General features: G+C 48.6%; 4 protein-coding genes and 1 long non-coding RNA gene across 8 annotated transcripts; 4 read left to right on the forward strand and 1 right to left on the reverse strand.

The window, feature by feature from the left end:
* Window positions 1-425: 425 nt before the first annotated feature.
* Smim40 (small integral membrane protein 40) lies at window positions 426-667 on the forward strand. Its single transcript, XM_034636744.2, is given in 2 exon segments — window positions 426-633; window positions 636-667. Coding segments are annotated over 2 exon segments (240 nt in total).
* A 3,810-nt stretch (window positions 668-4,477) lies between these two features.
* On the forward strand, window positions 4,478-8,768 carry Daxx (death domain associated protein). 2 transcript variants are annotated; one of them, XM_027943686.3, is made up of 8 exons: window positions 4,478-4,569; window positions 5,430-5,685; window positions 5,840-6,671; window positions 6,782-6,990; window positions 7,147-7,351; window positions 7,506-7,983; window positions 8,138-8,360; window positions 8,537-8,768. In XM_027943686.3, exons 2-8 carry the CDS (start codon window positions 5,479-5,481, stop codon window positions 8,594-8,596), a joined length of 2,214 nt encoding a protein of 737 aa, XP_027799487.2. In that variant the 5' UTR covers window positions 4,478-4,569; window positions 5,430-5,478; the 3' UTR covers window positions 8,597-8,768. The 2 variants fall into 2 exon arrangements, with proteins under 2 accessions (XP_027799487.2, XP_027799486.2); XM_027943685.2 differs by having other exon boundaries at window positions 4,479-4,569; window positions 5,427-5,685.
* A 346-nt stretch (window positions 8,769-9,114) lies between these two features.
* Window positions 9,115-12,694, forward strand: Zbtb22 (zinc finger and BTB domain containing 22). 2 transcript variants are annotated; one of them, XM_027943687.2, is made up of 2 exons: window positions 9,115-9,258; window positions 10,142-12,694. In XM_027943687.2, exon 2 carries the CDS (start codon window positions 10,211-10,213, stop codon window positions 12,110-12,112), a length of 1,902 nt encoding a protein of 633 aa, XP_027799488.2. In that variant the 5' UTR covers window positions 9,115-9,258; window positions 10,142-10,210; the 3' UTR covers window positions 12,113-12,694. The 2 variants fall into 2 exon arrangements, with proteins under 2 accessions (XP_027799488.2, XP_027799489.2); XM_027943688.3 differs by lacking the exon at window positions 9,115-9,258 and adding an exon at window positions 9,348-9,493.
* LOC114099379 (uncharacterized) lies at window positions 12,650-14,076 on the reverse strand. Its single transcript, XR_003583881.3, has 2 exons — window positions 13,969-14,076; window positions 12,650-12,886 (listed from the first exon to the last, which is right to left on the reverse strand). It is a non-coding gene; the product is annotated as an uncharacterized lncRNA (long non-coding RNA).
* Window positions 12,885-24,995, forward strand: Tapbp (TAP binding protein). Of its 2 annotated transcripts, XM_027943689.3 has the most exons (8): window positions 12,885-13,103; window positions 13,254-13,424; window positions 13,652-13,912; window positions 21,331-21,729; window positions 22,032-22,373; window positions 22,453-22,542; window positions 22,652-22,689; window positions 23,759-23,917. In XM_027943689.3, the coding sequence occupies exons 1-8, from the start codon at window positions 13,067-13,069 to the stop codon at window positions 23,768-23,770; spliced, it is 1,350 nt and encodes a 449-aa protein (XP_027799490.2). In that variant the 5' UTR covers window positions 12,885-13,066; the 3' UTR covers window positions 23,771-23,917. The 2 variants fall into 2 exon arrangements, with proteins under 2 accessions (XP_027799490.2, XP_071469592.1); XM_071613491.1 differs by lacking the exon at window positions 22,652-22,689 and having other exon boundaries at window positions 23,759-24,995.
* Window positions 24,996-25,562: the final 567 nt, after the last annotated feature.

Genomic DNA, 25,562 nt, shown 5'->3' on the forward strand with positions numbered 1-25,562 from the left:
GTCCGCTACCCACCAGAAAGCCGGAAGTGGCTATAGCTGCCTGATTGACCGCGGCTCACACTAGGTCATCTTGCTCACTGTAGGGGCCCAAGACTGACCCTTGAGCCTAGACTCAAAATGATGGACAGTTGCAGTTTATGTCTCTAGGTTGGTCCCTCCGTTTTCAAATCACTGGATTATACTATGGTAAAGCTGATCAGAGTTGAGAAATCATTTACTGTAGGCCTGTCACATCACCTGGATGATTGAATAATTGCTCCCAAGATTCAGAGACCCTTTTCTCCTTTCTCTCCGGTGTTGGAATTAGGGTCAAGAACGGCAGGTGCAGGACTTGCCACAGCCGCGTCCCTTAATCTTGGCAGTGCTGAGCCAAGGCTTCCATCCCAGGCCCACTTATCCAGCCAGCTGTCAGACCATGGGTGAGAATGGCACAGGAGGAAGGCAAGGTGGACGAGGGAGATGTGTTCCTGGCATTTGCCCAAGGTCCCTCTCCTCCCAGGAGTCCCCTGCAACGTGCTTTGGACACGGCCTTCCTTATTTTCCTGATTCTGTTCTTGACACTGCTGATGTTGGAGGCTGCTTATAAGCTGCTGTGGATTCTACCATGGGCAAAACTGGGGGACTGGCTCCTAGGACACCTCAGAAAGAGGAGGAGCTGGAATTGTGACCACCATTCCTATAAACTTCCTCTTTCCTTGCCACAGAGGTGAGAGGGGAGACAGGAGGGAAATGGGACTGTTGGGGCCTGTGGTGGGGATACTGGACAGCTTATGTCAGCAGTCTAAAATTTCTGCACCTACAGTCTGGGTAACAATTTGTTTAAAGTATATGCTCCCTAACATATTTTGTAAAACTTTTAAATTGACACAAAATTATTGTACATATTCATAAGGAACACTGTTATTTTGACCCATGTTTATGATGTGCAGTGATCAAATCAGAGTAATTATCACATCCATCACTTCAAATATTTATCATTTGTGTTGGGAACATTCAAAGTCCTGTCTTCCAGCTATTTTGAAATATACAATAAATTATTAACTATTGTCATCTTATTATGCTATAGAACACTAGAACTTAATAATCCTTTTTTTAAACTCTCTATCCCCCTATACCCTTCCCAGCCTCTGATAACCACTATTCTACTCTCTACTTCTATAAGATCAACTTTTTAAGCTTCCACATATGAAAACATGTAATATTTGTTCATTACTTATTTCATAACATAGTGTCCTCCAGTTTCATTCATGTTGCCTTTTTATGGCTGATCTCTCTCTCTCTCTCTCTCTCTCTCTCTCTCTCTCTCTATATATATATATATATATATACATATATATATATATATATGGATATATACATGGTATTTTGGTATTTTCTTCACCCATTGATCCATTATTCATGGACACCAATGTTGATTCTGTATCTTTAATTTTTTTTTTAGTTGTAGTTGGACAATACCTTTATTTTTGTTTACTTTTATATGGTGCTGAGGATCAAACCCAGCGCCTCACACATGCTAGGTGAGCACTCTACTGCTGAGCTACAACCCCAGCCCTGATTCTGTATTTTGATTTTTGTATATCCTGAATATTAATCCCTTGATGAATGATAGTTTGCAAATATTTTCTGCTGTTCTGCAGGCTGTCTGTCCACTCTGTTGGATGTTCCCTTTGCTGTGCTGGAACCTTCATATATTTCAAAGTAAGCATCTAAAATTTTTCATTATCAATTAAAATTGTTTCAAGGATGTAGTTCCTGGTATGTTGAAAACATTCATGTTTTAAGATAAGAAAAATTGCTTTTTTGAAAGTCCAGGGGATTTAAAATACCACAGCATCTTGGTACCTACCACCACCCATTTAAAATAATCACTTATGAACTGGGACACATTCTTTTTTTTTGGGGCGGGTGCTGGGGATTGAACCCAGGGCCTTGTGCATGCAAGCAGCCATCCAATTGAGCTATATCCCCAGCCTGGAACACATCCCTTTCTTTCATCAATTTTTCTTCTTGAACTTTTATTACCATTTCACTTCTTGACAACTGTTTTTTTTTTTGAGGGGGGTGGTACTGGGGAATGAACTCAGGTGCACTCGACCACTCTGAGCCACATCCCCAGACCTATTTTTTTTTTTTTTTTTTTTTTAGATACAAGGTCTCACCGAGATGCTGAGCACCTTGCTTTTGCTGAGGCTGGTTTTGTACTCAAGATCCTCCTGCCTCAGCCTCCCAAGCCACTGGGATTATATGAGTACACCACAGTGCCCGGCTTGGCCAGGACGTCTTTTTTTTTTTTTTAAGAGAGAGAGAGAGTGTGTTTTTAATATTTATTTTTTAGTTTTCGGCAGACACAACATCTTTATTTGTATGTGGTGCTGAGGATCGAACCCAGCGCAGCTTGCATGCCAGGGGATCGCGCTACTACTTGAGCCACATCCCCAGGCCGTCTGTTTTTATACTAGAAAGTTTTTTTGTTTTGTGCTGGGGATTGAACCAATGGCCTTGCACATGCGAAGTGGGGACTCTAAGCCATATCCTAGCCCCTAGCCCTGTAGTTTTTATACTGACCAATCATATCTCCCTGTATATACATATATATTAATTGAGAAGAAAACTCTTTGTTATGATTGTAGGACTCCAGTTAAAAAATTTTGGGTTATCATTACACTTATAAAAAAATAATCCGCAGGGCTCAGTGGTCTACCCCTGTAATCCTAGAGGCTCTTGAGGCTGAGGCAGGAGGATCCTGAGTTCAAGGTCAGCCTCAGCAATTTAGTGAGGCCTTAAACAACTCAATGAGACCTTGTCTCTAAATATATAAAAGGGCCGGAGATGTGGCTCCTTGATTAAACGACCCTGGGTTCAATCCCGGATTAAAAAAAAAAAATCTATTAAATCGCATAAAAATATGCAAATTTTTAAATTAAAGCGAAATTTTAATAAATTAGAAGAGGTGGTGTTCACAGAGCTTTGATGAAAGAAATGGGCTACATGCTTCTATATTTAAGAGGTAAGATTGCCCCAGGGGATTTCATAGTTGAGAACTACCTCTTTTTTTTTTTTTCTTTTTAAGAGGAAGAAGGTCCATCAGGAAAAGGAAGGGGAAAGGGGGAATCTAAAGTCCGCGTCTATTTAGGAAGACCAGTTTCAGGAAAATCGAGGATCTGGAAATTAAATTCTTTATATCTCAAGTCTCAACTTTTTGGAAGGTTTTCCTGTTCCCCAATTTGAAGGCTGTAGGTTTAGACAATGTAGAGAAGCGATGTGGGATTCTTCAATTGAAGGGTGACTTTGAGGTTCTGGGAGTCTTGAGAGTAAGGTCTGCGGTCCTGGATTTTGGCAAGGTGCCCACCACTTGTGGAATGCGGAAGAATGAACAAGTGGGGCTCTCAGTAACTGGGACCATATTAACCTTTCTGGTTTCTTCATCTCTCACCTCTCGACCCAGCCTTGCCTCCAGGAACCTTCAACCTCCCTAAATTGGGCGAGGCGGGCATCACACCCGATTTCTTCCCTCTTCGTTCTTTACTCGACTCTCAAGAAGAGGAGACGAGACCTGCGGTATTTTATGAGCCTCATTCCGTCTCCCAGCTCTCCTGGCGGCAATCTGAGTTCTTCTCAAAGTCCCAGCGCCTTCATCACCCGCCCTCCGGGCTCTGGACCTCCACTACAAAGCAGGGTCTTGGTCTTCACCGCCGGCCCTTCTTGTCCTTCAGAGAAGAGCCACTCGGGCCCCATCAGCTTGGTTGGTCTGTAGTTCTCTAGTGGAGCATGAACAACAAATCGGCAATAGCAATAATAAGCACAACCCATCTGTGTAGCGCGTTGTGCTCATTTGTATGTATGTGTTATGATTTCTCGATCAGAGACCCAGCCTCCGGCAGTGGAGGTAGCTGCTGGACAGCGGCAAGGAGCGCGCTGCCTTTGCAGTGAAGGGGCGAGCGCAGTCGATTAAGCCGTGGAAACGGGTACCTCCGAGATGGGAAAGCGGGGCCGGAAGGCGTGCCAACAGCCCAGCGAAAGGAAAAGATTTTATTTCCCACTTCAGACACTCCAGCCTTTTCAGGAAACGCTGCACAGCCTTAGAGAGCCCAATGCTTTATCCACCCTGCACCGCCCTCTTCCCCTCCGTGGAAAGGTGGTTTAATCCTCCCTGCACGCGACTCGCGGGCGATTGGGCCCGAGACCAGGAAGTTTCTGATTGGTCAAGTCGTAGAAGCACCGGATGAAAAGAGCTCCAAGGCTGCAGGCCCGAGTCCCCTAGAAGCCAGTGCCGTACGGCAAAATGGTGGTTCCCAGGTACTTTGGGACGCCTTGCCGGGACAAGCCCCGCCCCTTACAGGTTAAAGGGAAGAGAATCTTAGAGTATGTGGGCGGGCCTACAGCCACTTCCGGCCACTGGAAGCCTGAGTTCCGTACAATATGGCCGCGCTTGGTTGCATGTAGGCGGAAACTCTGCGACTTCCGGTCCGGAGTGGGGCCTGCGGTGGGAGGGGGAAGAAAGGCGCAGGGAACCATGCGAGGTTCTGAGATCAGCGGCGAGGGTCGCCTGGAGAGACCGTTTTTGAGGTGGGGGCCTGACCATGCGGGGAGTTAAGGCGGGGGCGGGGATATAGAGGAAGAGGTATTGGGGAAACCTGGGTACTGAGTCTGAGGGGCAAGCTATAGTACCTTCCCGTCCCTGAAGGGGAGTGGGGCGGCCGGGGCCCGAACTGGGGGAGGGGGTACTTGGCGGGAAGCTCATACACCGACCCGGCCTGACTCAGGGTTGGAGTCCGAGAGGAATCAGGAGAGCCTGGAGGCGGGGTGCTCACAGTCGGTTACTAGTCACTGAGAGAATGGGGAAAATTAGGGTGGGGTGGGAGGGAGGGTACTTGTTGAAAAATCTCCAACCTAAAGGTTCTTTAGAACCTGAGAGGAACCTATTAGAAGGTGAAATATGAAGATAATTAATGGAGGGGAAAGGAGAATGGGTTGTTGGGAGGGACCTCTTTCACTCAGTCTAGAAGTTGGGGTGATCATTCGGGATGGGGTGTGGGTTTGGCGTGTTTGAGGGTGAGGGGTAAACACGTGAGATGGCATTGACAGGAGGGGTGTGTTCCCTGTGGAAGCGGGTTTCAGGGAAACTTGGGATGCAGTGTAGGAGGTGGTACTAGAATTTAGAGTAAGAATTGCCAACTATGAAAAAGTGGGGAAATGGAACTGAAAGACCGGAAATTGACATGAGGGGTGGAGCTGGGGGTGGGGCCTTAAGGTTTCGAGGAGGTTTGCCCTCTCACATGTAAAGTTGCTGAAGATAGTCAGTGAGGACACTTTTGGCAGAGCTAGGAGGTACTGAAATGTAAGGTGATTGGAATATGTGTGAGCTGAAGGGATGGGGCTGTCTATGCTGGAGGGGCTCTTTCTGAGGCCCCATCCCCTTCCAGCAGGAATTCCGAAATCCCCAACACTTCCTCCCTCCTGGGGATTTGATCCCCCATGGCCACCGCTAATAGCATCATTGTGCTGGATGATGATGATGAAGATGAAGCAGCTGCTCAGCCAGGGCCCTCCCACCCACTCCCCAATCCGGCCTCACCCCGGCCAGAAGCCCCTGGCTCCTCTGAGCCCCATGGGGCCGGAGGAAGCAGTAGTTCTGGCGGCAAGAAATGCTACAAGTTGGAGAATGAGAAGCTGTTTGAAGAGGTGAGCTTTAGGGGAGAAGATTCTTGTGCCCTAGGGAGGGGGATGGCTGACTGGCTCTCCTGTCTTGTCTTCCCCACTAACCCCAAATTGCCTTCTTTCTCTCAACCCTCTCCCTTGTTTCTTTCCCCTTCCCTTTTTTCCTTGAATCGTCTAGTTCCTTGAACTGTGTAAGACACAGACATCGGACCACCCTGAGGTAGTCCCATTCCTCTATAACCGGCAGCAGCGTGCCCACTCTCTGTTTTTGGCTTCTGCGGAGTTCTGCAACATCCTTTCTCGGGTCTTATCTCGGGCCCGGAACCGGCCATCTAAGCTCTATGTATATATCAATGAGCTCTGCACTGTTCTCAAGGCCCACTCAGCCAAGAAGAAGCTGAACCTTACCCCTGCTGCCACCACTTCTAGTGAGCCATCTGGGAATAACCCTCCCACAGATTCTGCTTCAGACCCTGCAAATGCTGAAACTACTGCTTCTGAGACCCCAAGGACGCGTGGTTCTCGGAGGCAGATCCAGCGCTTAGAGCAGCTGCTGGCACTCTACGTTGCAGAGATTCGTCGACTGCAGGAGAAAGAGCTGGATCTTTCAGAGTTGGATGACCCAGACTCTACATATCTGCAGGAGGCCCGGTTGAAGCGTAAACTGATTCGCCTCTTTGGGCGTCTGTGTGAGCTGAAGGACTGCTCTTCGTTGACAGGCCGTGTCATAGAGCAGCGCATCCCCTACCGTGGTACTCGCTACCCAGAGGTTAATAGGCGCATTGAGCGGCTCATCAACAAGCCAGGGCCTGATACTTTCCCTGACTATGGAGATGTGTTGAGGGCTATAGAGAAGGCAGCTACTCGTCACAGTCTTGGCCTTCCCCGACAGCAGCTCCAGGTCCTGGCTCAAGATGCCTTCCGAGATGTGGGCGTCAGGTTACAGGAGCGACGCCACCTTGATCTCATTTACAACTTTGGCTGTCACCTCACAGATGACTATAGGCCAGGTAGGGGGTTAGAGGGATGCTCATCAGTGATTCTTTAGTAGCAGAGGGGGCATGTCCCCAATTCCTTCCAGGGTTTGGGCTGAGTGCTGTCACTATATCTTCCCACATAGGCATTGATCCTGCACTATCGGATCCTGCATTGGCCCGGCGCCTTCGGGAAAACCGAAGCTTGGCTTTGAGCCGGCTGGATGAGGTCATTACCAAATATGCAATGATGCAAGACAAAAGTGAGGAGGGCGAGAGACAGAGGAGAAGAGCCCGGCTTCCCGGCACCTCTTCCCCCTCTGCAGAACCCCGCAAAGCCTTGGATTCTGGTGAGGTGTGGAAGGGATACACCCTTAAGAGAGACCTTATCCTCTCCCCCACAGTAACCACCAGGGATTCCAGGGTGACCAAGAGGGGGTGTGCAGAAGGAATGCAAGAACTGAACCCTCTGGGGCAAGGAATTTCTTAGAAAAACTGCTTTTTCCCTCAGGGCCCTAGTGGAATGGCATCTCCAAAGTGCCCTGCTACCTCCAAGGCCGAGACAGATGATGAAGAAGATGAGGAAACTGATGATGAGGAGGAAGAGGAAGAGGAAGAGGAGGTCACAGATTCTGAAGAAGAGGAGGATCTAGAACAGATACCGGAAGGTCAGGGGGATGATGAAGAGGAAGAAGAAGAGGAGGAGGAGAGAGCAGGTATGTAAGAGAAACCTCCTTCTTGTAAGTTCTACTCTTTTGGGCATCAGCCACCTGTTGAGACTCTTTTCTTTCCTCTTATTCCTAGTTTATTCTCAGTAGTATTTCCCCCTTAGTCCTCATACTACTCCTCCCTTCTTTTTTTCTTTCTCAGGTAAGGATGGAGACAAGAGCTCCATGTCCCCACTACATATTTCCAATGAAAAGAAGCTAGAATCTGGCAAAGAGATCAGCGGGTCTTCAGGGGAGCAGCAAAACAAAGAACTCACACTGTCACCAGCTTCACTGTTGGAAGAACCTCTGGCTCCCTCCAGCATTCATGCAGAAAGCAGTGGAGAACATCTTGAAGAGTTGCCCCTGGAGGAAGAGAGCCCTATGTCTCAGATCTTTGAGCTAGAGATTGAAGCATTGCCGGTGGATACTACCCCTTCCCCTGAAGGCAGCGATATTTCCTCATCCAGGAAGCAGACAGAGGATCCCCTCACCACTGTCTTGGAGAATGGGGCAGCCATGGTCACCTCCACGTCCTTCAATGGAGGTGTCTCTCCCCATATTTGGGGAGGTTCCAGTCCCCCCTGCAAGAAATTTCGGAAGGAGAGGAAGCAAAAAGGATCTGGACCATTAGAAAACAGGTAAAAACAACAGGAGGAAGAAGAGAAGTTGAGGAGGGATTGCCGGGTTCTTTCTTCAGAGAAATACTGGAGAACTGAGTCTGCTGGGAGAGCCTGTGCACTCTCCCTCCAGCCTTAGGTCCTCATACTCTTCATGCATTTGTTTTGTCCTCAGCTTTGTAGAAGATCAAAAGACAGTGCATGAGAAGAATGGGAAGAAAATATATACCCTGTCCAGCCCACCTTCCCCCTTGGCTTCCACAGTCCCAGTTGCCGATTCCTCCACGAGGGTGGACTCTCCCAGTCATGGCCTGGTGACCAGCTCCCTCTGTAGCCCTTCTCCAGCCCGGTTGTCCCAAATTCCCCAATTACAACCTCCCCGGCCTGGCACTTACAAGGTAAGAGGGGAGGCTGTTTTTCCCCTTACAGTTCATTCTCTTTCATTGCTTCAGTTCTGTAAATATGACACCTGCCACATCTCTTCCCTTTTTCCCATTCTGTTTTTTTAATCTCCTAAGTCATTCCCTCATACTTCTCCCCCAGTACTCCAGACTTTTCTCTCACTTCCCTGCAGATGAGTGTGGCCACACAGTGTGATCCAGAGGAGATCATCGTACTCTCAGACTCTGATTAGCTGCCTCCTCCTCTCCCTGCCTCTAAAATGTTTTGGGATAGCATTTGGAGGATGGTGGGAAGCAGATGACCGAGGAAGGGATGGACTGAGCTAATCTCTTTTTGGTGGTGATTCTTTTAAACAAAGCTTAAGTTTTACACAGAAACATTAATAAAGTTCTTTTCTTATTGTATTCCTGTCTTTTTCTTGTCCTTCTGTTGTCACAGCTTGGTATCAGCTGCCCCTTGGCTCAGGTTAGCCCAGGACCCCAAGTAGTGCAAGATTTGCCCTTTATACCCTGGCCCGCACACCTCTCTCGAGGCTTCCTAGCGCTCAGGCCTTCCTGGTGCACTCCTCTAGGCACTTAAAAAAACAAAAAGTGCTTCAGCCTCCTTAACGCGCTGTACTTTCTCACTTCAAGCTCTAAGAAGGAAAAGGCCAATCGGAGGCCGACTCAAGGTTACATGGCCAATCCAGGCCCGGAGGAAGGGGGCGGGGCTTCAACGAGACTGTCAGAAGCAGGGAAGAAGGTTATTAGATCCCCCAAAGCCGCTAATGGCCACAGCTTGGGGGCGGAGCCAGGAGCGAAGACCAGGACCCGTCACCAGTGGCTTATGGAATTAAAGGGGAATGAAGGATTTGGCTAAACCAAGTCCCGGGTCTTCAACAGAAGAGGGAACCAGGTACCTTTAAGGTGTAATGCGACGACGGTTCTTTAAAGGAGAAGTGGCTGAGTCGGCGGAGTATTGCCCAGCGGCACGGGCGGGTGCCCGCCTGTGCCTTTAAAGTCGGAGGGGCAGGAGGCGGAGCGGAGGCGGAGGGCGGAGGGAGTCGGCGCAAGATGGCGGCGGGAGGGGCCCAGGCTGCAGCTCTGGCCGCCGAGTGAGGGGCGGGGGGGGCCCGGGGGCGCGCGGCCCGGTAAGCGGGGGCGCGCGGGGCTGGGGGCGCCTTCCGGGTGGGAGAAGAGGCCGAGGTAGTGCTTGGGGCGGAGCAGGGGGGGCGGGGTCCGATGTGGGCGGGGGCAGCCAAGGGGCGGGGTCGAAAGATCCTGTGGGGGCGGAGCACGGGGAGGGTCTCGAAGGGGGCGGGGTTAGTGGTGCGCCGGGGCGAAAGGGGCGTGGTCTGTGAGAGGGGGTCAGAGCCCCAAGAGATGGAGCCAAGGGTGGTTTTCAGTAGAGGAGCAGTCCTGCCCCGCCTCAAGCAATGGGTGCAAAACACCAAAAAGGTGGATTTTTGAAAAGTCAGGCTCTCAGGGAAATAGGATGTAATTCCAAGGTGAAGTTACCCTTACTCCCTAAGAGTGCCTTATTTCTCTAACCTTCAAGGAAAGGGTACTAAATTTGGGGTCTGGACACCTGCGTTTTCTGGTGCTGCCATTTACTGGTTGTGTGACCTTGGATAATCTCTTAATCTTCCTGAGTCTTAGTTTACTCATCTGTCAAATGGGGTTGAGAGGTATACCTTACCCAGTATTGTAAAGTGTTGCTTAGAGACCAGCATGAACATGTTTTTAAACTGCAATAGTCTATGTCTTTATAAAATGTTATTCTTTTTTTTTTTCCCCAGAGACCCCCCCGGCCGCCCTCCTCCTTCCTTTGTTCCAGTGGCTGGGGGGGTGTCCCCTCCCTCCACAACATGGAGCCATCTGGTCTATCACCCAGTGGGGCAGCACTCCCCTTGCCTCTATCGCTGGCTCCACCCCCACTGCCCCTGCCAGCCGCTGCAGTGGTACATGTGTCCTTCCCTGAAGTGACCAGTGCCCTTCTGGAATCCCTCAATCAGCAGCGGCTTCAGGGCCAGCTCTGTGATGTATCCATCCGAGTGCAAGGCCGGGAGTTTCGGGCTCATCGGGCTGTCTTGGCTGCCTCTTCTCCTTACTTCCATGACCAGGTCCTACTCAAGGGCATGACCTCCATCTCACTGCCCAGCGTCATGGACCCAGGTGCCTTTGAGACTGTCCTGGCCTCTGCTTACACTGGCCGCCTGAGCATGGCTGCTGCTGACATTGTCAACTTCCTCACTGTGGGGTCTGTGCTCCAGATGTGGCACATTGTGGACAAGTGCACTGAACTCCTCCGAGAGGGCCGAGCGTCAGCCACCACAACCATCAGTACTGCCGCAGCCACTTCTGTCACTGTCCCTGGTGCTGGGGCCCCATCAGGGAGTGGGAGTACTGTGGCCCCTACCACCACAGGCTCTGTGCGCTCCCATACCTCCAGCCGGGCCAGTGAGAATCAGTCTCCCAGCAGCAGCAACTACTTCAGTCCCCGGGAGTCCACTGATTTCTCATCTTCCACCCAAGAGGCATTTGCAGCTTCTGCAGTGGGCAGTGGGGAGCGACGAGGAGGTGGCCCTGTATTCCCAGCCCCTGTAGTTGGCAGTGGGGGTGCCACCTCTGGGAAGTTGCTGCTGGAGGCAGATGAGCTATGCGATGATGGTGGGGATGGGAGGGGGGCGGTGGTCCCTGGGGCTGGGCTTCGGCGACCCACCTATACACCTGCCAGTGTCATGCCACAGAAACATTGGGTATATGTGAAACGGGGTGGAAATTGCCCTGCACCAGCACCCCTGGTTTCCCAGGACCCAGATCTAGAGGAAGAGGAGGAAGAGGAAGACCTGGTGTTGACCTGTGAGGATGATGAAGATGAAGAGCTGGGGGGTGGCTCTGGGGTTCCAGCTGGGGGAGGGCCTGAGGCTACTCTCAGTATCAGTGATGTCCGGACCCTGACTGAGCCCCCAGACAAGGGTGAGGAGCAGGTCAACTTCTGTGAGTCCTCTAATGACTTTGGCCCTTATGAGAGTGGGGGTTCTGGGGCAGGGCTTGATGACTCAGGGGGACCCACCCCCTCCTCCTATGCCCCCACCCATCCCCCAAGACCCCTCCTTCCCTTAGACATGCAGGGCAACCAGATTTTGGTCTTCCCATCATCTTCCTCTTCCTCCTCCTCACAGGCTCCGGGCCAGCCACCAGGGAACCAGGCAGAACACGGGGCTGTCACCCTGGGGGGCACATCAGGGGGAGGTCTGGGTGTGCCAGGTGGCACTGGTGGAGCCCCTGGAGGGACCAGCAGCGGGGACGGTAATAAGATCTTTCTGTGTCACTGCGGGAAGGCCTTCTCCCACAAGAGTATGAGGGATCGGCACGTGAACATGCACCTCAACCTGCGGCCCTTTGACTGCCCCGTGTGCAACAAAAAGTTCAAGATGAAACACCACCTGACGGAACACATGAAGACACATACAGGTCTCAAGCCCTACGAGTGCGGTGTCTGTGCCAAGAAGTTCATGTGGCGAGACAGTTTCATGCGTCACCGGGGACACTGTGAGCGCCGGCACCGCATGGGTGGGGGCGGGGCGGGACTTGGACCTGCAGCGCCCACTGGGCCAGCCTTGCTTCCCAAGAGAGAGTCTGCCGGTGCGGGCGGGGGCAGTGGTGACGAGGCGAGTGGCACGCCCCCATCCAGCAGACGAGTCTGGTCCCCACCCACTGTCCACAAGGTGGAGATGGGCTTCAATGGGGGCGGCGGAGCAAACTGAAGGGGCAAGCAAGTGGGGTTACTTCGGGGGAAGAGGGAATAGGGAGCGCGATCCAGGGGCACCATGGCCCCCTGGTGATCTCCCATCACACTCACTGTCTTCCTTTATCTCTTTGGACTTGTATATATTGTGGAGGGGGAACCACATTGCACCACCGCCAGCCCATTCCACTCTTTAGCCCCTTCCTTTCAAGGTATCCGGAATTAAGTCACCTTTCTTTCCCCTCTGGTGGGTATTCCGAAGCCCCAGTTCCACATAGGAGGGCGAACATGGTGGGGGAGGGAAAGGGGCGTGTAGAGCATCTTGAATTCACAGGGTCAAGGGTCAGGTTGTTGTAGTCTGTGCCTGAAGTCTGTGTTTGTGTTGTGGGGACAAGGCCTTTGAGCCCCACTGTTGTCCTAGAATCTACCCCTTCCTGCAGGATGCGACCCTATTTCTATGCTCTCTCACACACACACCTCCCCTGGGGATCCTCACTCAACTTGGTTCTCAATAGGGAGTGGGTGGAAATAGGAGGGAGTAAGTCGTAGTACAAGCTTTTAATTTTTTAAACAGTGATTAAAATATTTATTGGTCATTTCACTTGGCTTCCCTATAACCCCTACGTGCTTATTGGGGACCTGACACCGGTGTGCGAAGCGGGAGTAATAGTTCTCAGGGAAGTGCATAGTGCGGGGAAGATCCTAGAGGGGAGTTTAGGTTTGGGGAGGGCTCAAATCCGGCGATGCTGGGTAGTCCAGGAGGTGGTGGCGGGGCTGAGGCGTCCACTGAAACCTGGAGAGGAAGTAACCAGAATATCCGTGCTTGACCAGTGGGGGATACATCCACCTCCACGGTCCTCACCTAACCTGAGCGGGGATTGCCTCGGCTCCTCCTGCTGTCCTTTGGAGGAAAGGAAAGCGAAAGTGAAAGGAGGAAGAGAAGGCTTCTCGGGGCTGAGGAGATCGCAGCGCCATGAAGCCCCTGTCCCTGCTCCTTGCTGTGACTTTGGGTGAGCTAACCCCGCGACTTCTCGCCCAGGAACAGGGGTGGGGAAGCGGAAAAGGAAGCCCCACCGAGCGTCGGCACCGTGTGTGTGTGGGGGGCGGGGGTTGGGTCATATGACATCGGCCGCCCAGTCACCCGCGGCCCGCTCCCCCAGGCCTGGCGACCACCGTCTCAGCAGGACCATCTGCGATCGAGTGTTGGTTCGTGGAGGATGTGGGCGGGGGCGGCCTGGCCAAGAGACCCGCCGCACTGCTTCTGCGCCAGGGACCCGAGGGACCGCCACCCCGGCCAGACCTCGACCCTAAGCTCTACCTCAAAGTGGACGGTGAGTCTTCCGGGACTCGCCCCCATCTCTGTGTACTCTACCGAAAATCCCTCCTCTTTAGAACGCGCATTGACCTCGGGCCTGAGTTTCTCCCTCTATCTAAATGAGTCTGGATTACCTCTAAGCTTCTCGCTACGAGGTACACTGTTCAACTGAAGTTTACTGAACCGTACCCTTCCAGTCCCGGGCAGTGACTCTACAGCTGCATTTCTTCCCCGATCTCACAGACCCCACGGGCACCCTGCAGGCTGCCTTCAGGAGGTACCCCCGGGGCGTCCCCGCACCACACTGCGAGATAAGCCGATACATCCCGCTCCCTGCCTCTGCAAATTGGGCCAGCGGCCTGACCCCGGAGCGGAGCTGCCCGCGGGCCCTGGACGGGGCTTGGCTGACCGTCAGCATGTCCAGCTCGGTTCTTAGCCTCTCCAGCCTCTTGCGACTCCAGCCAGAGCCTCAGCAGGAGCCTGTTCTTATCACCGTGGCAACAGGTAGCTGGGGAGGGGAGATAAGAGATGGAGGGGGAAATTCTAACCATTCTGATTACCTGGACTCGCAGTATGGTCTTAAGCTAATCATTTCTGCACTCAGGGTTCAGTTTCCGTTTTGTAAAGCGAGATCGTTTAGCTAGAATTAATCGGCCTCTAGTGTTCCTCCTAGCCCTGAACCAGTAAGATAAAAACCAACCGCGGTTTGGGGGCGGGACTTCGTGGTGCTTTGAAGGGCGGGGCTTTGGAGAGGCGAGGTTTCTGGGCATCAAATTTTGGGATATTTGTAAGGTTATGGAGTAGGGAGGTGTTTAGAAGCTGGAACTTTTTTTCTCCGCTCCTCTCAGGTCTGTATCTTGTTAGGCAACCCCCTAGCTTTGCAGTACACCCTGTTCCAAATACCAATCTTCGACCCTCACCCGCTCCCACAAGCCCGATGAGGCAATCAGCAAAGCAATGGCTGTTGCTCTAAAGTGCATTTTCCTTCCCTTAGGCACGTTGGTATGCGCTATGATTCCCCAAACAGTGGGCTCTAGTGGGCTAAAGGGACGTGGCGGGAGACCACCTATGGCGTGGTACAATGCGGTCCTAGTGTCCAGACGTCTGACACCTTGCTGGGCAGTGGGTTTCTAAGTCTGGATTGGAGCAGATCTGACCTGGATGTCTATGAGCTCTTGCTTCTTCTCCCTGTGAGGCCAGGTAGTTAAAAGGTAGAATCCTTGGCTTCTCAATCTTGTCCCAACCTGATAGACAGGTCAGCCGCAATGGAGCTCCTGCTTCCCTTCCCCGGTTCCTTTTCCCTTAATCACTGGTAGAGAATCACACATAGGAATATCACAAATATTCCTCTGTTGAGCACTACTGTCCCCACTACTGTCTGAGACTCCAAAAACCTCAACTGTGTCAGCAGCTCCCACACTGGGCAGAGGCAGAAGAAAACTGCTCTTTGTGGGGACAGTAGTGCTCAACAGAGGAATATTTCCTAGGGCTGCTGGCTTCACTATGAGGTGGTGATGAGAATGTTTCTCTCTGAGTTTGTTCTTCCACCTGTAAAAGGTGCATACCATTTCCCACCTGCCTTTTAGTTGTGACTATCAAGGGAGGCATTGTGTTAATTTATTCACTGATTGAATAAATATTTGTTAGCACTAAGAAAAAGGGCTCAGGAGTTCTTTGATAAGGTTGCAAATAACACTTATGTTGGAACCTTCTAAAATATCCCCAAACCACGGGGCATTGAGGCACACTGCTGTAATCACAGCAGCTTGGGATACTGAGGCAGGAGGATCACAAGTTCAAGGCCAGTCTCAGCAACTTAGTGAGGCCCTCTCAAAAATAAAAAGGGCTGGGGATGTGTTTCAATGGTTGAGCATCCCTGGGTTCAATCTTCAGTACCAAAGTGTGTGTGTGTGTGTTTATATATATACAACAAAACCTGGGTCCCTCTATAGGAAAATTAAATCAATATATGGGAGCTGTGTGTGTAGCTCAGTGGTAGAACACTTGCCTGTTATGCTTAAGGTCCTGGGTTCCAAATCCAGCATCGAAAAAAACAAAAAAACAACAAAACCAATATGTGGGGTGGTCCTGAATACTGTTAAGGTCACAAATGTTATCAGGTGTAGATTGTGCCCTCAAAGAGGTTCTCAGATTTGTCATAGATAATCCTAACATAAAGTAGAAAGTGACTTGTGGGGCTCAGTTGGTAGAGTGCTTGCCTCACATGTATAAGGTCTTGGGTTCTATCCCCAGCACCACAAAAAAAAAAAAAAAGAAAGAAAGAAAGAAAGAAAGTGACTTGTGTATGGCTGAGGGTGTAGCTTTGTGGTACTTAGTGCCAGTGCTTAGAATGCACTGAAGGCCCATTTCTAATGGCCTTCTAAAAAACATTTCTAATTGATTAGGGACTATAAAAGCTATTATTATGATGTAACATTAGAAATGGAATCTCTTTGGGGTCAGATATCATTGATAATTAATTTTTACTTTTTTAAAAAAATTACGTGAAACTGAGGATTGAACTCAGGAGTGCTCTACCACTAACTTATATCCCCAGTCCTTTTTATTTTCTATTTTGAAACTCTCACCAAATTGTCCAGGCTGGCCTCAAACTTGTAATCCTCCTGCCTCAGCCTCCTAAGTAGCTGAGATTACAGGTGTAGACCACTATATTATGTATTACAAATACACTTTTTTGGGTTTTTTTTTTTTGTTGTTTGTTTGTTTGTGTCATGTGGTGCTAGGGACCATGTGTGCTAGGCAAGTGCTTCCACTGAGCTATCACTCCAGCCCTCAAATATATATATATTTTTTAATATTTATTTTTTAGTTTTCGGCAGACACAACATCTTTGTTTGTATGTGGTGCTGAGGATCGAACCCAGGCCGCATGCATGCCAGGAGAGCGCGCTACCACTTGAGCCACATCCCCAGCCCCTCAAATATATTTTTTTGGCATATTTTGGGTATATAGTATTTAATTCTCACCTTTTTTTTTTTTTTTTTTTGGTACCAGGGATTGAACTCAGCCCACTCAACCACTGGGCCACACTCCTAGACCTTACCTTTCTCATATTTTATTTAGAGACAGGGTCTCACTGAGTTGCTTAGTGCCTCACCATTGCTGAGGCTGGCTTTGAACTCAAAATCCTTCTGCCTCAGCCTCAGGAGTCGCTGGGATTACAGGCATGCACAATCTGGCTAATTTTCACCATTCTTTTAGAATATTTTTATGGAAATGTTAAAGATACACAAAAGGGCTGGGGATGTAGCTCAGTGGTAGAGTGCTTGTCAAGGTCTTGGGTTTGATCTCTAATACCACAAAAACAAAACAAACAAAATTCCCCATAAAATTAGAGAACATAGTGAATGAACTCCTCTATGTCCATTTCTACCCATTATGCAGTTGGAGAGTTATAAAATTTTATCAAATTGTTTCACTTACCCTCCCTCTTTTTATTTACTTATTTTTACGGATACTGAGGATCGAACTTAGTACCTCACATGTGCTAGGCAAGACTCAACCGCTGAGCTACAACCCCAGCCTCTTTTTATTTTTTGAAGTGTTTGAAGGTATATTCCAAGCACCATATTATTTTACTCATAAGTACTTCAGAATGCATCTCTATTAAATAAGGGTTTTAAAAAAACTTAATCACAATATGTTTATCATACCTAACAAAACAAGTAATAATTCCTTAGTATCATCTTGATCTGGGGATGTAGTTTAGTGGTAGAGAACTTGCCTAGCATGCTCTGGGTTGGATCCTCAGAACTGTAAAACAAATACCTATTGATTTTTGGGGGGAAACGTGGTCACTTGTTCTGTAGAATTTTCTTCATCCTGAAGTTGGCCAATTTTTTCCTCCTGTGTCATTTACCATATTCCACTTTCCTCTATATTTCCTATAAATTGGTAGATCTAAAGATTTAGATTTGTTTGTTTATTTATTTATTGGTACTGGGGATTGAACCCAGGGGCACTTAACCACTGAGCCACATCCCCACCCGTTTTTTGTATTTTATTTAGAGAGGGTCTCACTGATTAGGGCCTCATTAAGTTATTGAGGCTGGCTTTGAACTTGTGATCCTCCTGCCTCACCTCCTGAGTGGCTGGGATTACAGGCAGATGCCACCACCTCTGGCTGGTGATTTTTTTTTTTCAGTAATATTTGATAATTAGTTGTTATTCACTTTTTTTTTTTTTTTTTTTGCTGTACTGGGAATTGAAGCCAGGGGGCGATCTACAGAGTTACATTCCCAGTCCTTTTTTAGGAACTCACTAATTTGTTCAGGTTGGTTTGGAACTTTGGATCTTTCTGGCTCAGTCTTTGGTATAGCTGGGAATACAGGACCAGACCACCAAGCCTGGCTGTGTTTACTTCTGTATTCCTACAGAGTACAATTTAAAGGATGCAGGTCTAAAATTGCTTTCCATAGCCCTTATTAAAGATCACTATTGCAGGGCATGGTGGGGCATACCTGTAAAACCAGCTATACTGGAGGATTGAGGCAGGAGGATGGCAGAATACCCCTGGGTTCAATTCCCAGTTTAAAAAAAAAAGTCACTGTTAAATTGAGAGTTAAACTGTAAAATCTTTAGATATTTATTAATCCTGATTTTTTTTTTTTTTTTGTACCAGGGATTGAACACAAAGGCGCTTAACTATTGAGCCACACCCCCAGCCCTTTTTTGTATTTTATTTAGAGACAGGGTCTCACTGAGTTGCTTAGGACCTTGCTAAATTGCTGAGGCTGGCTTTGAACTCATGATCCTCCTGTCTCAGCCTCCTGAGCCACAGGGATTATAGGCATGCAGACACTGCACCTGGCTAATCCTGATTTTTACTTTTGAATTGCTTTTTTTAAAAATCAGGATTAAGAAAAATCCAAAAACATACTTTTGAATTGCTTTTTTTTAAAAAATCAGGATTAAGTAAAATTGCACTTTTTTTTTTTTTAACTAAACAATTGACTGAGACAAGATGCTATGTTGGACTTGAACTTTGCCTACATGCCCCCCACCCTTGAGGCCACTGCATCTCTGGCTCCAAGTCTCTCTCTCTCTTTTTTTTTTTTAACTAAACTTTTGAGAAAAGTTTAACTTCATAAGCCTCAGAAACTAATATTAAAAATAAATAACCAAGGTGTGGTGCTTGAACCTGTAATTTCAGCTATTTGGGAGACTGAAGCAGGAGGATGACTTAAGCCTAGGAATTCAAGACATCCTGAACAGGGCTGGGGATGTGGCTCAAGTGGTAGCGCGCTTGCCTGGCATGCGTGCGGCCTGGGTTCGATCCTCAGCACCACATACAAACAAAGATGTTGTGTCCGCAAGGCAAGACCTTGCCTCAAAAATAAATAAATAGTGCCCAGTGTGGTGGCCCTCACCTATAATCCCAGTGACTGGGGAGGCTGAGGCAAGAGGATTGTATGTTCAAAGCTAACCTCAGCGATTTGGTGAGACCCTAAGCAACTTAGTAAGACCCTGTCTCTAAATAAATAATAAAAAGGGCTGGGGATGTGGCTCAGTGGTTAAATTTCCCTGGATTCCATCCCCAGTACCAAAATAGTAGTAGTAATAATAATAATAATATACATAAATAGTAAATAATAGCAAATAGGAAATAATAGTAAACAAGGAAACAAAAATTTTTAGCAATAGCACATACCTGTAATCCCAGTGTCATTGGGAGATTGAGGCAGGAGGATCCCAAGTTTGAGGCCAGCCTAGGCAACTTAGCAGAGACTCTGTCTCAAAATCAAATATAGAAAGGGCTGGGGATATAGCTCAGTGGTAGAGTGCTTATGGGTTCAACCCCCAGCACCCCAAAACATGATAAGAAAAGAAAAATTACTTCTACATCAAGGACCTAGACATTTCTGGGAAGAAGTAGCAGTGGAACTAGCCTTGAAGGACATGAAGTGGTATTTAGATGTCTGAAGAAATAGAGGAAATACTGACTAGAGATGTAGCTCGATATAGGACACTTGCCTAGCATGCTTGAGTCCCTGAGTTGGATAGTTGGATCCCCAGCAGCACAAAATAAAACAAAAGACATTAGAAACCGTAGAACCTCATAACCAAAGCAAAAAGATGGCCAACAATTAAAATTTAGTCACAAGAAAGGCTTTTTTTTTTTTTTTTTTTTTTAGTACCAAGGATTGAACCCAGGGACATTTAACCACTGAGTCACATCCCCAGCCCTTTTTATTTTCTATTTTCAGACAGGGTCTCACTAAGTTGCCTAGGGCCTCAATAAATTGCTTAGACTGACTTTGAACTTGTGATCCTCCTGCCACAGCCTCCTTAGCTGCTGGAAGTATAAGCAAACAAAGGGATTCTAATGTGACTAGTTTTCAGGATGTGAAGCAGTCTGGAAAGGTCGTTTGGGGATTGAGTTTTCAAATATCTGAAGGCTGAGTTGTATTCTGTAGATGATAGTGGACTATAAGAAGTTGTTTTTGTTTTTGAGGAGGAGTCATTTATCCCCAAAGCCTGTTATTTTCTTTGATTATCACAAAATATATTTAAGAATTGGCTGATAGGACTAGTGAGGAAAATATAGGTTAAGTGATGTATCTAGGAAGTCCATGATGATGATGAAGGTAGTGAAATTAGTAACAGCTAACATTTGTGGAGTATCTTCTATATGCTAGGCCCTGTTCTAGGTACTTTATATGCATAATCTTATTTATTTCTTCAAAAGTCATAGGACATGGGTGTGTTAGTATTTTTTTAATATTTCTTTTTTGGGCTGGGGATGTGGCTCAAGCTGTAGTGCGCTCACCTGGCATGCGCAGGGCGCTGGGTTCGATCCTCAGCACCACGTAAAAATAAAGATGTTGCGTCCACCGAAAACTAATAAATAAATATTAAAAAAATTTCTTTTTTAGTTGTAGTTGGACACAATACCCTTATTTTATTTATTCTTTTTCTTAAATACTTATTTCTTAGTTTTCGGCGAACACAACATCTTTGTATGTGGTGCTGAGGATCGAACCCGGGCCGCACGCATGCCAGGCGAGCGCCCTACCGCTTGAGCCACATCCCCAGCCCCTTTATTTATTCTTATGTGGTGCTGAGGATGGAACTCAGGGCCTCACACGTGCTAGGTGAGCACTCTACTGCTGAGCCACAACCCTAGCCTGGGTGTGTTAGTATTATTGCCATGTTGCAAATGAAGAAATCTGAGAGTAATTAGGTAACTTAACCAAGGAATATAGTTTATAAAAAGAAGGGTTCAAAATTGAACCCAGGTTATGTAGCTCTAGCCTGCATACCTTTAGCTACTGACTTCCTTGATAACTGGGATTTTGAGGGGTTTTTGTTTCTTTTTTGAGACAGTGTCTTAATAGATTGTCTAGGATGCCCTTGAACTCCTGGGTTCAGTTGATCCTCCTGCCTTAGCCTCCTGAGTAGCTGGGACTATAGGTATGTGTCAACATGTCCAGGTGGCAGTTGGGATTTTTTTGCGGGGAGGTGGTGGTACTGGGGATTGAACCTAGAGGCACTCCAACACTGAGTTACTTTCCCTGCCCTTTTTATTTTTTGAGACAGGACTTGCTAAGTTGCCCAGGCTGGCCTGGAACTTGCAATCCTCCTGCCTCAGCCTCCCAAGTTGCTGTGATTATAGGAGAGCACCACTGCACCAGTTGGCAGTTGGAATTTTTAATCAGGCAAGTGACCTGAGCAGACATGTAGCCACACTGTTTGATTACAGGGTAAAGTAGGGGTTGAAGGAGAGAATGACAATTGAGAGACCAGAGAAGAGGCTATTGTAATTGTCCAAATGTATGTTGAAAAGTACCTGAGTTGTAAACAGGTATGAGATCGTGATGAGAATAGCACAACATATTATTTTTGGCAATTTGCTTTTCTCTCATATCTCCTCCCCTCCCCTCTCATGCTGTCTTCCCCAGTGGTGCTGACTGTCCTCACCCACACCCCTGCCCCCCGAATCCGACTGGGACAAGATGCTATACTGGACTTGAGCTTCGCCTACATGCCCCCAACCCTCGAGGCTACTGCATCTCTGGCCCCAAGTCCCCCTCCCTTTGGGCTGGAGTGGCGACGACAGCACCTGGGTAAGGGGCACCTGCTCCTGGCTGCAACTCCTGGGCTGGGTGGGCAGATGCCAGCAGCCCGAGAAGGAGCAGTGGCGTTTGCTGCTTGGGATGATGATGATCCATGGGGCCCATGGACCGGGAATGGGACCTTCTGGCTGCCTGCCGTGCGACCCTTTCAGGAGGGCACCTATCTGGCCACTGTACACCTGCCATACCTGCAAGGACAGGTCTCCCTGGAGCTTACTATGCACAGTGAGTGGGGCCAGATGTCTCTGGGGGTAGAGGGTGGCCACTGGGGTTAGGAGGATACTATGACAGAGGGAGGGGTGATGAAAAAGAGGGGCCCTGGGAATCAGAGAAGCAGTAGTGTGGGGTGGAGAGTCCCTGGGGATCTGATGGACTTTGGCTTGGAGATTCCTGTGAAGCACTCATGGGGACAGTGTGTTCCCCATTCTTGGAGAATACCCCTTGTCATTTTGGGGGAAGCTGGAGAGTAAGCTGAGGGAAGACATTGTGGACCGACTTCTCATGTTCATTTCCTTCTCTTTCCCCAGAGCCCCCCAAAGTGTCCCTGTCACCAGCACCCCTTGTTTGGGCTGCCCCAGGGGAGGCACCTCCAGAGTTGCTGTGCCTTGTGTCCCACTTCTACCCTTCCGAGGGCCTGGAGGTAGAGTGGGAGCTCCGGGGTAGCTCAGAGAGTGGATCTCAGAAGGCCGAGGGGCAGAGGTGGCTCTCCTCTCTGCGCCACCATTCAGATGGCTCTGTCAGTCTCTCTGGACACCTGCAGCTGCCCCCAATCACTGCTGAGCAGCATGGGGCTCGGTACATCTGTCGTGTCCACCACTCCAGCCTGCCCGCCTCGGGGCGCAGTGCTGAGGTCACTGTGGAGGTGGCAGGTAAGACCTAGGGGCACTGTGGAGCCCAGGTGATGCCTCGGAAGACACGAAGTTCACTCTCTTCTCTTCCATTTGCCAGGTTTCTCTGGGCCCTCCCTTGAGGATGGCGTAGGGCTCTTCCTGTCTGCCTTCCTCCTCCTGGGACTCTTCAAGGTGCTGGGCTGGGTCGGTGAGTGTGACACTATCCCCACCATGGGAAGGACAGGAGCTAGACACCATTCCTCTGCCCTCCCCCTCTATATTCCCACATCCCAACCCCTCTTAATCTTTCTCCACAGCTGCCTACCTGATCATTCATAAGGATTCCAAGGAGAAGGTAAACAGTGCTCCATTTCCTCTTATCTTCTTCCCCTTCTTATTTAATCCCTCTCTTCCCAACTCATCACCCATGGAGGGAGGCTGCTGCTGTGGTGGGTAGAATCAGACTTGGAATTCACAGAGACCTGCCCTACATTTTAACTGTAGGGCCCCTTGAACATGCTTAAACTGCATCTGTTTCCTTGGATGTCTTGATTTAAAAAAATTACTTAGGCAGTGTTGTCCAATAGAAATATAATGTAAGCCACATATGAAAATTTGAATAATCTAGTAATCACATTAAAAAAGTGAAAAGAAGTTGATTGTGGTGATGCACATCTGTAATCCTAGCTACTAGGGAGGCTGAGGCATGAGGATCACAAATTCCAGGCCAGCCTGGGCAACTTAAGTCCCTGACTGGAAATAAAATTTTTAAAAAGGGGAGGGGGTGTGTAGCTCAGGGTAGAATGCTTGCCTAGCATGTTTATAGGCTCTGGGTTCAATTCCCAGTATTGCAAAAAAAGAAAAAGTAAAATTAATTTGATGCTTTATTTAATCAAATCCAAAATACTGTTATGTAGACATATAAACAATATAAGAAATTATAGGGCTGGGGGTGTGGCTCTGGATTCAATCACCAGTGTCAAAAAGAAAAAAAAAAAAAAATATATATATATATATGTATATATATATATATATATAGAGAGAGAGAGAGAGAGAGAGAGGGAGGGAGAGAGTGCCTTTTTTCTAACCTAAGTGTTCACAGCTGGTGTTGATTTTAAACTATCAGCACATCAATTCACATTAGCCACATTTCAAATGCTCAATAGCCATATGTGGCTTCCACATTGGTGGTACCTTGACTAACAAAATGGTGGCTACCACATTGCACAGAGGAGCTCTGGATGACTATTAGGGGGATTAGGATCTGTTAGAAGGTGCAGGAGACAAAGCACTCAGTACAGTAAGTGGCAGGCAGAAAATGTGAGCCCCATCTCTCTCCCACCTGCTGGACTGACCATGGGCAAGTACCTCACCCCACCTCCTGAAACCCCCAAATTCCTCACTTCCTTCTTATTTTCTTCCAGAAATCACAGTGAAGGCACTCAGCACTACCCTGTGGAAGCTACCATCATCTCTGGCCTTAGCTACTGTAGCAGCTCCCCCAAACAGTACCCCATCACCTGCTCCTACTCTCTCAAAACTTCCTACACTGAATGGCTGGAATTTTTTTTTTTTTTTTTTTTAAAGACAAATCTTATTGCATTTGTCTTGTTAAAGCTCTTGGGCAGTGGTTCTCAAAATTTTTGGTATCAGGACTTTCTTAAAAATTATCAGTCAGGCCTGTTGGCACATGCCTGTAATTAGGTGAGCCTCAGCAATTTAGTGAGGCCCTAAGCAACTTAGTGAAACCCAGTCTCAATAAAAAATAAAAAAGGCTGGGGATGTATCTCAGTGGTAAAGTGCCCTAGGCTCAATCCTCAGGGCCAAAAATCAAAGACTCTCAAAAGCTTTTGTTATCTGTGCTATAACTATTGATATTTATTGTACTAAAACCTAAAATAGAAAGATTTTAAACACGAGAATACATAAATACACATTCTATTAGTTTTGAAAGCCATGGTGTCAATACATATCATGTAGCTTCTGGAAAACCCCGCATGTACACTCTTAGAAAATTATAATGAAAAATGCAAATAACATCTTTATAGAGTTGTTAAGTTTTAACCTCAAATACCCACTGAAATTGTCTTGGGGACCTCTGGGACAGAAACCAACCTTGGAGAACCAGTGCTCTGGGGTAAATTCATTCTTCCTGCTCCGTCCTGTGAGTCCCCCCACCCTGCCCGAACACTGCCTACCTCTCCAGTCCTACTAGGTGCTCCCCAGCCCTCCTCTCAATGCTCATCAACAGACAGCTATTCCTTTCTTCCGATGAACCAAAGGCCTCCCGCCAGCCTCGAGTTCCGCAGCTTGATTCCCTCTGCCTGGCTCCTTCCCTGGGCCCCCGACTTAGGTCTGCCTCGTGATTCCCCTCAGACAGTCGCGTGTCTGTCTTGTGCGGTTCACCACAGCTGTAGTTAAGTGATTGTGAGAATCGTGGTTAAACGCCCGTCTACCCTCCCGGACTGTGGCTCCTGTGGCTCAGCGTGACAAGCCTGTGTGTCCTCTGCTGTATGACTGGCTCCCACTGGAGGGCGCTCATTAAACAGCTGCTGAACTTAGAACCGAGGAAGCCGCAGCACAAGGGGCTGGACGGTCGTCGGCCAGACGGATGGGGAACGGGTCTAGTGTGGGAATAAAGTAGTGTTCCAGTGCTTCCAACCGGGTGTCGCATTCTATTCCTTTTCCAAAAACAGTCACCTTTGGTCTCTTTCAATTACCCTGGTCTCCCAAACGCCTCGGACATAGCCAATCTCCGGTGGCAACAGTGCAGAGTCACACACCCAGCGGCTCCAAAGACGCCTTAAGCAAACGCTACCTCGGCCCTCCAACCAGCCGCGAAGACCGGAAACGCCCCAGAGCCGAGTCTCAACCGGATGTGGCGGCTTCCTGCCCCGCCCCCAGAGAGTGGGCGGGAACTAAGTGCTCCTCAGAAAACCTGGCGTGGATTCGGTCCGTTGCACTCGTGGGTTGGGGCTGGGAGTGTAACCTCGCAGGGTGCAGTAACCGGGTCTTTTCCCGGCTAAAGCGCTTTCCGCAATAGTGTTGGCCTTGTTCTGGTTGGTGAAAGGAATGTCAAATTCTGCTCCTGCCCTCCTCCGGAGGCTGGAGACTGGAATTTTTATTCCAATTCAGTGAAGAGCGACGTGAGCTCCAGAATCCTGGAGAGGAGGGGCGGGGGACAGTGGAGGTGGGGACCCGAGCCCCTGCGTCTCGGCCCCTGGACGT

This window comes from Marmota flaviventris, chromosome 6 (assembly GCF_047511675.1).
Source record: "Marmota flaviventris isolate mMarFla1 chromosome 6, mMarFla1.hap1, whole genome shotgun sequence".
In the NCBI taxonomy this organism is placed as follows: domain Eukaryota; kingdom Metazoa; phylum Chordata; class Mammalia; order Rodentia; family Sciuridae; genus Marmota; species Marmota flaviventris.

What these genes read in the sequence shown, in the direction of transcription:
- Daxx (XM_027943686.3), top strand. Translation starts at nt 5,479, where the DNA reads ATGGCCACCGCTAATAGCATCATTGTGCTGGATGATGATGATGAAGAT. An exon ending in CACAGATGACTATAGGCCAG is followed by an intron (nt 6,672 to 6,781) that starts GTAGGGGGTTAG and finishes CTTCCCACATAG; the next exon opens with GCATTGATCCTGCACTATCG. An exon ending in TCTGGACCATTAGAAAACAG is followed by an intron (nt 7,984 to 8,137) that starts GTAAAAACAACA and finishes TTTTGTCCTCAG; the next exon opens with CTTTGTAGAAGATCAAAAGA.
- Zbtb22 (XM_027943687.2), top strand. Translation starts at nt 10,211, where the DNA reads ATGGAGCCATCTGGTCTATCACCCAGTGGGGCAGCACTCCCCTTGCCT.
- Tapbp (XM_071613491.1), top strand. Translation starts at nt 13,067, where the DNA reads ATGAAGCCCCTGTCCCTGCTCCTTGCTGTGACTTTGG. An exon ending in TCTTATCACCGTGGCAACAG is followed by an intron (nt 13,913 to 21,330) that starts GTAGCTGGGGAG and finishes TGTCTTCCCCAG; the next exon opens with TGGTGCTGACTGTCCTCACC. An exon ending in CCTGGAGCTTACTATGCACA is followed by an intron (nt 21,730 to 22,031) that starts GTGAGTGGGGCC and finishes CTCTTTCCCCAG; the next exon opens with AGCCCCCCAAAGTGTCCCTG.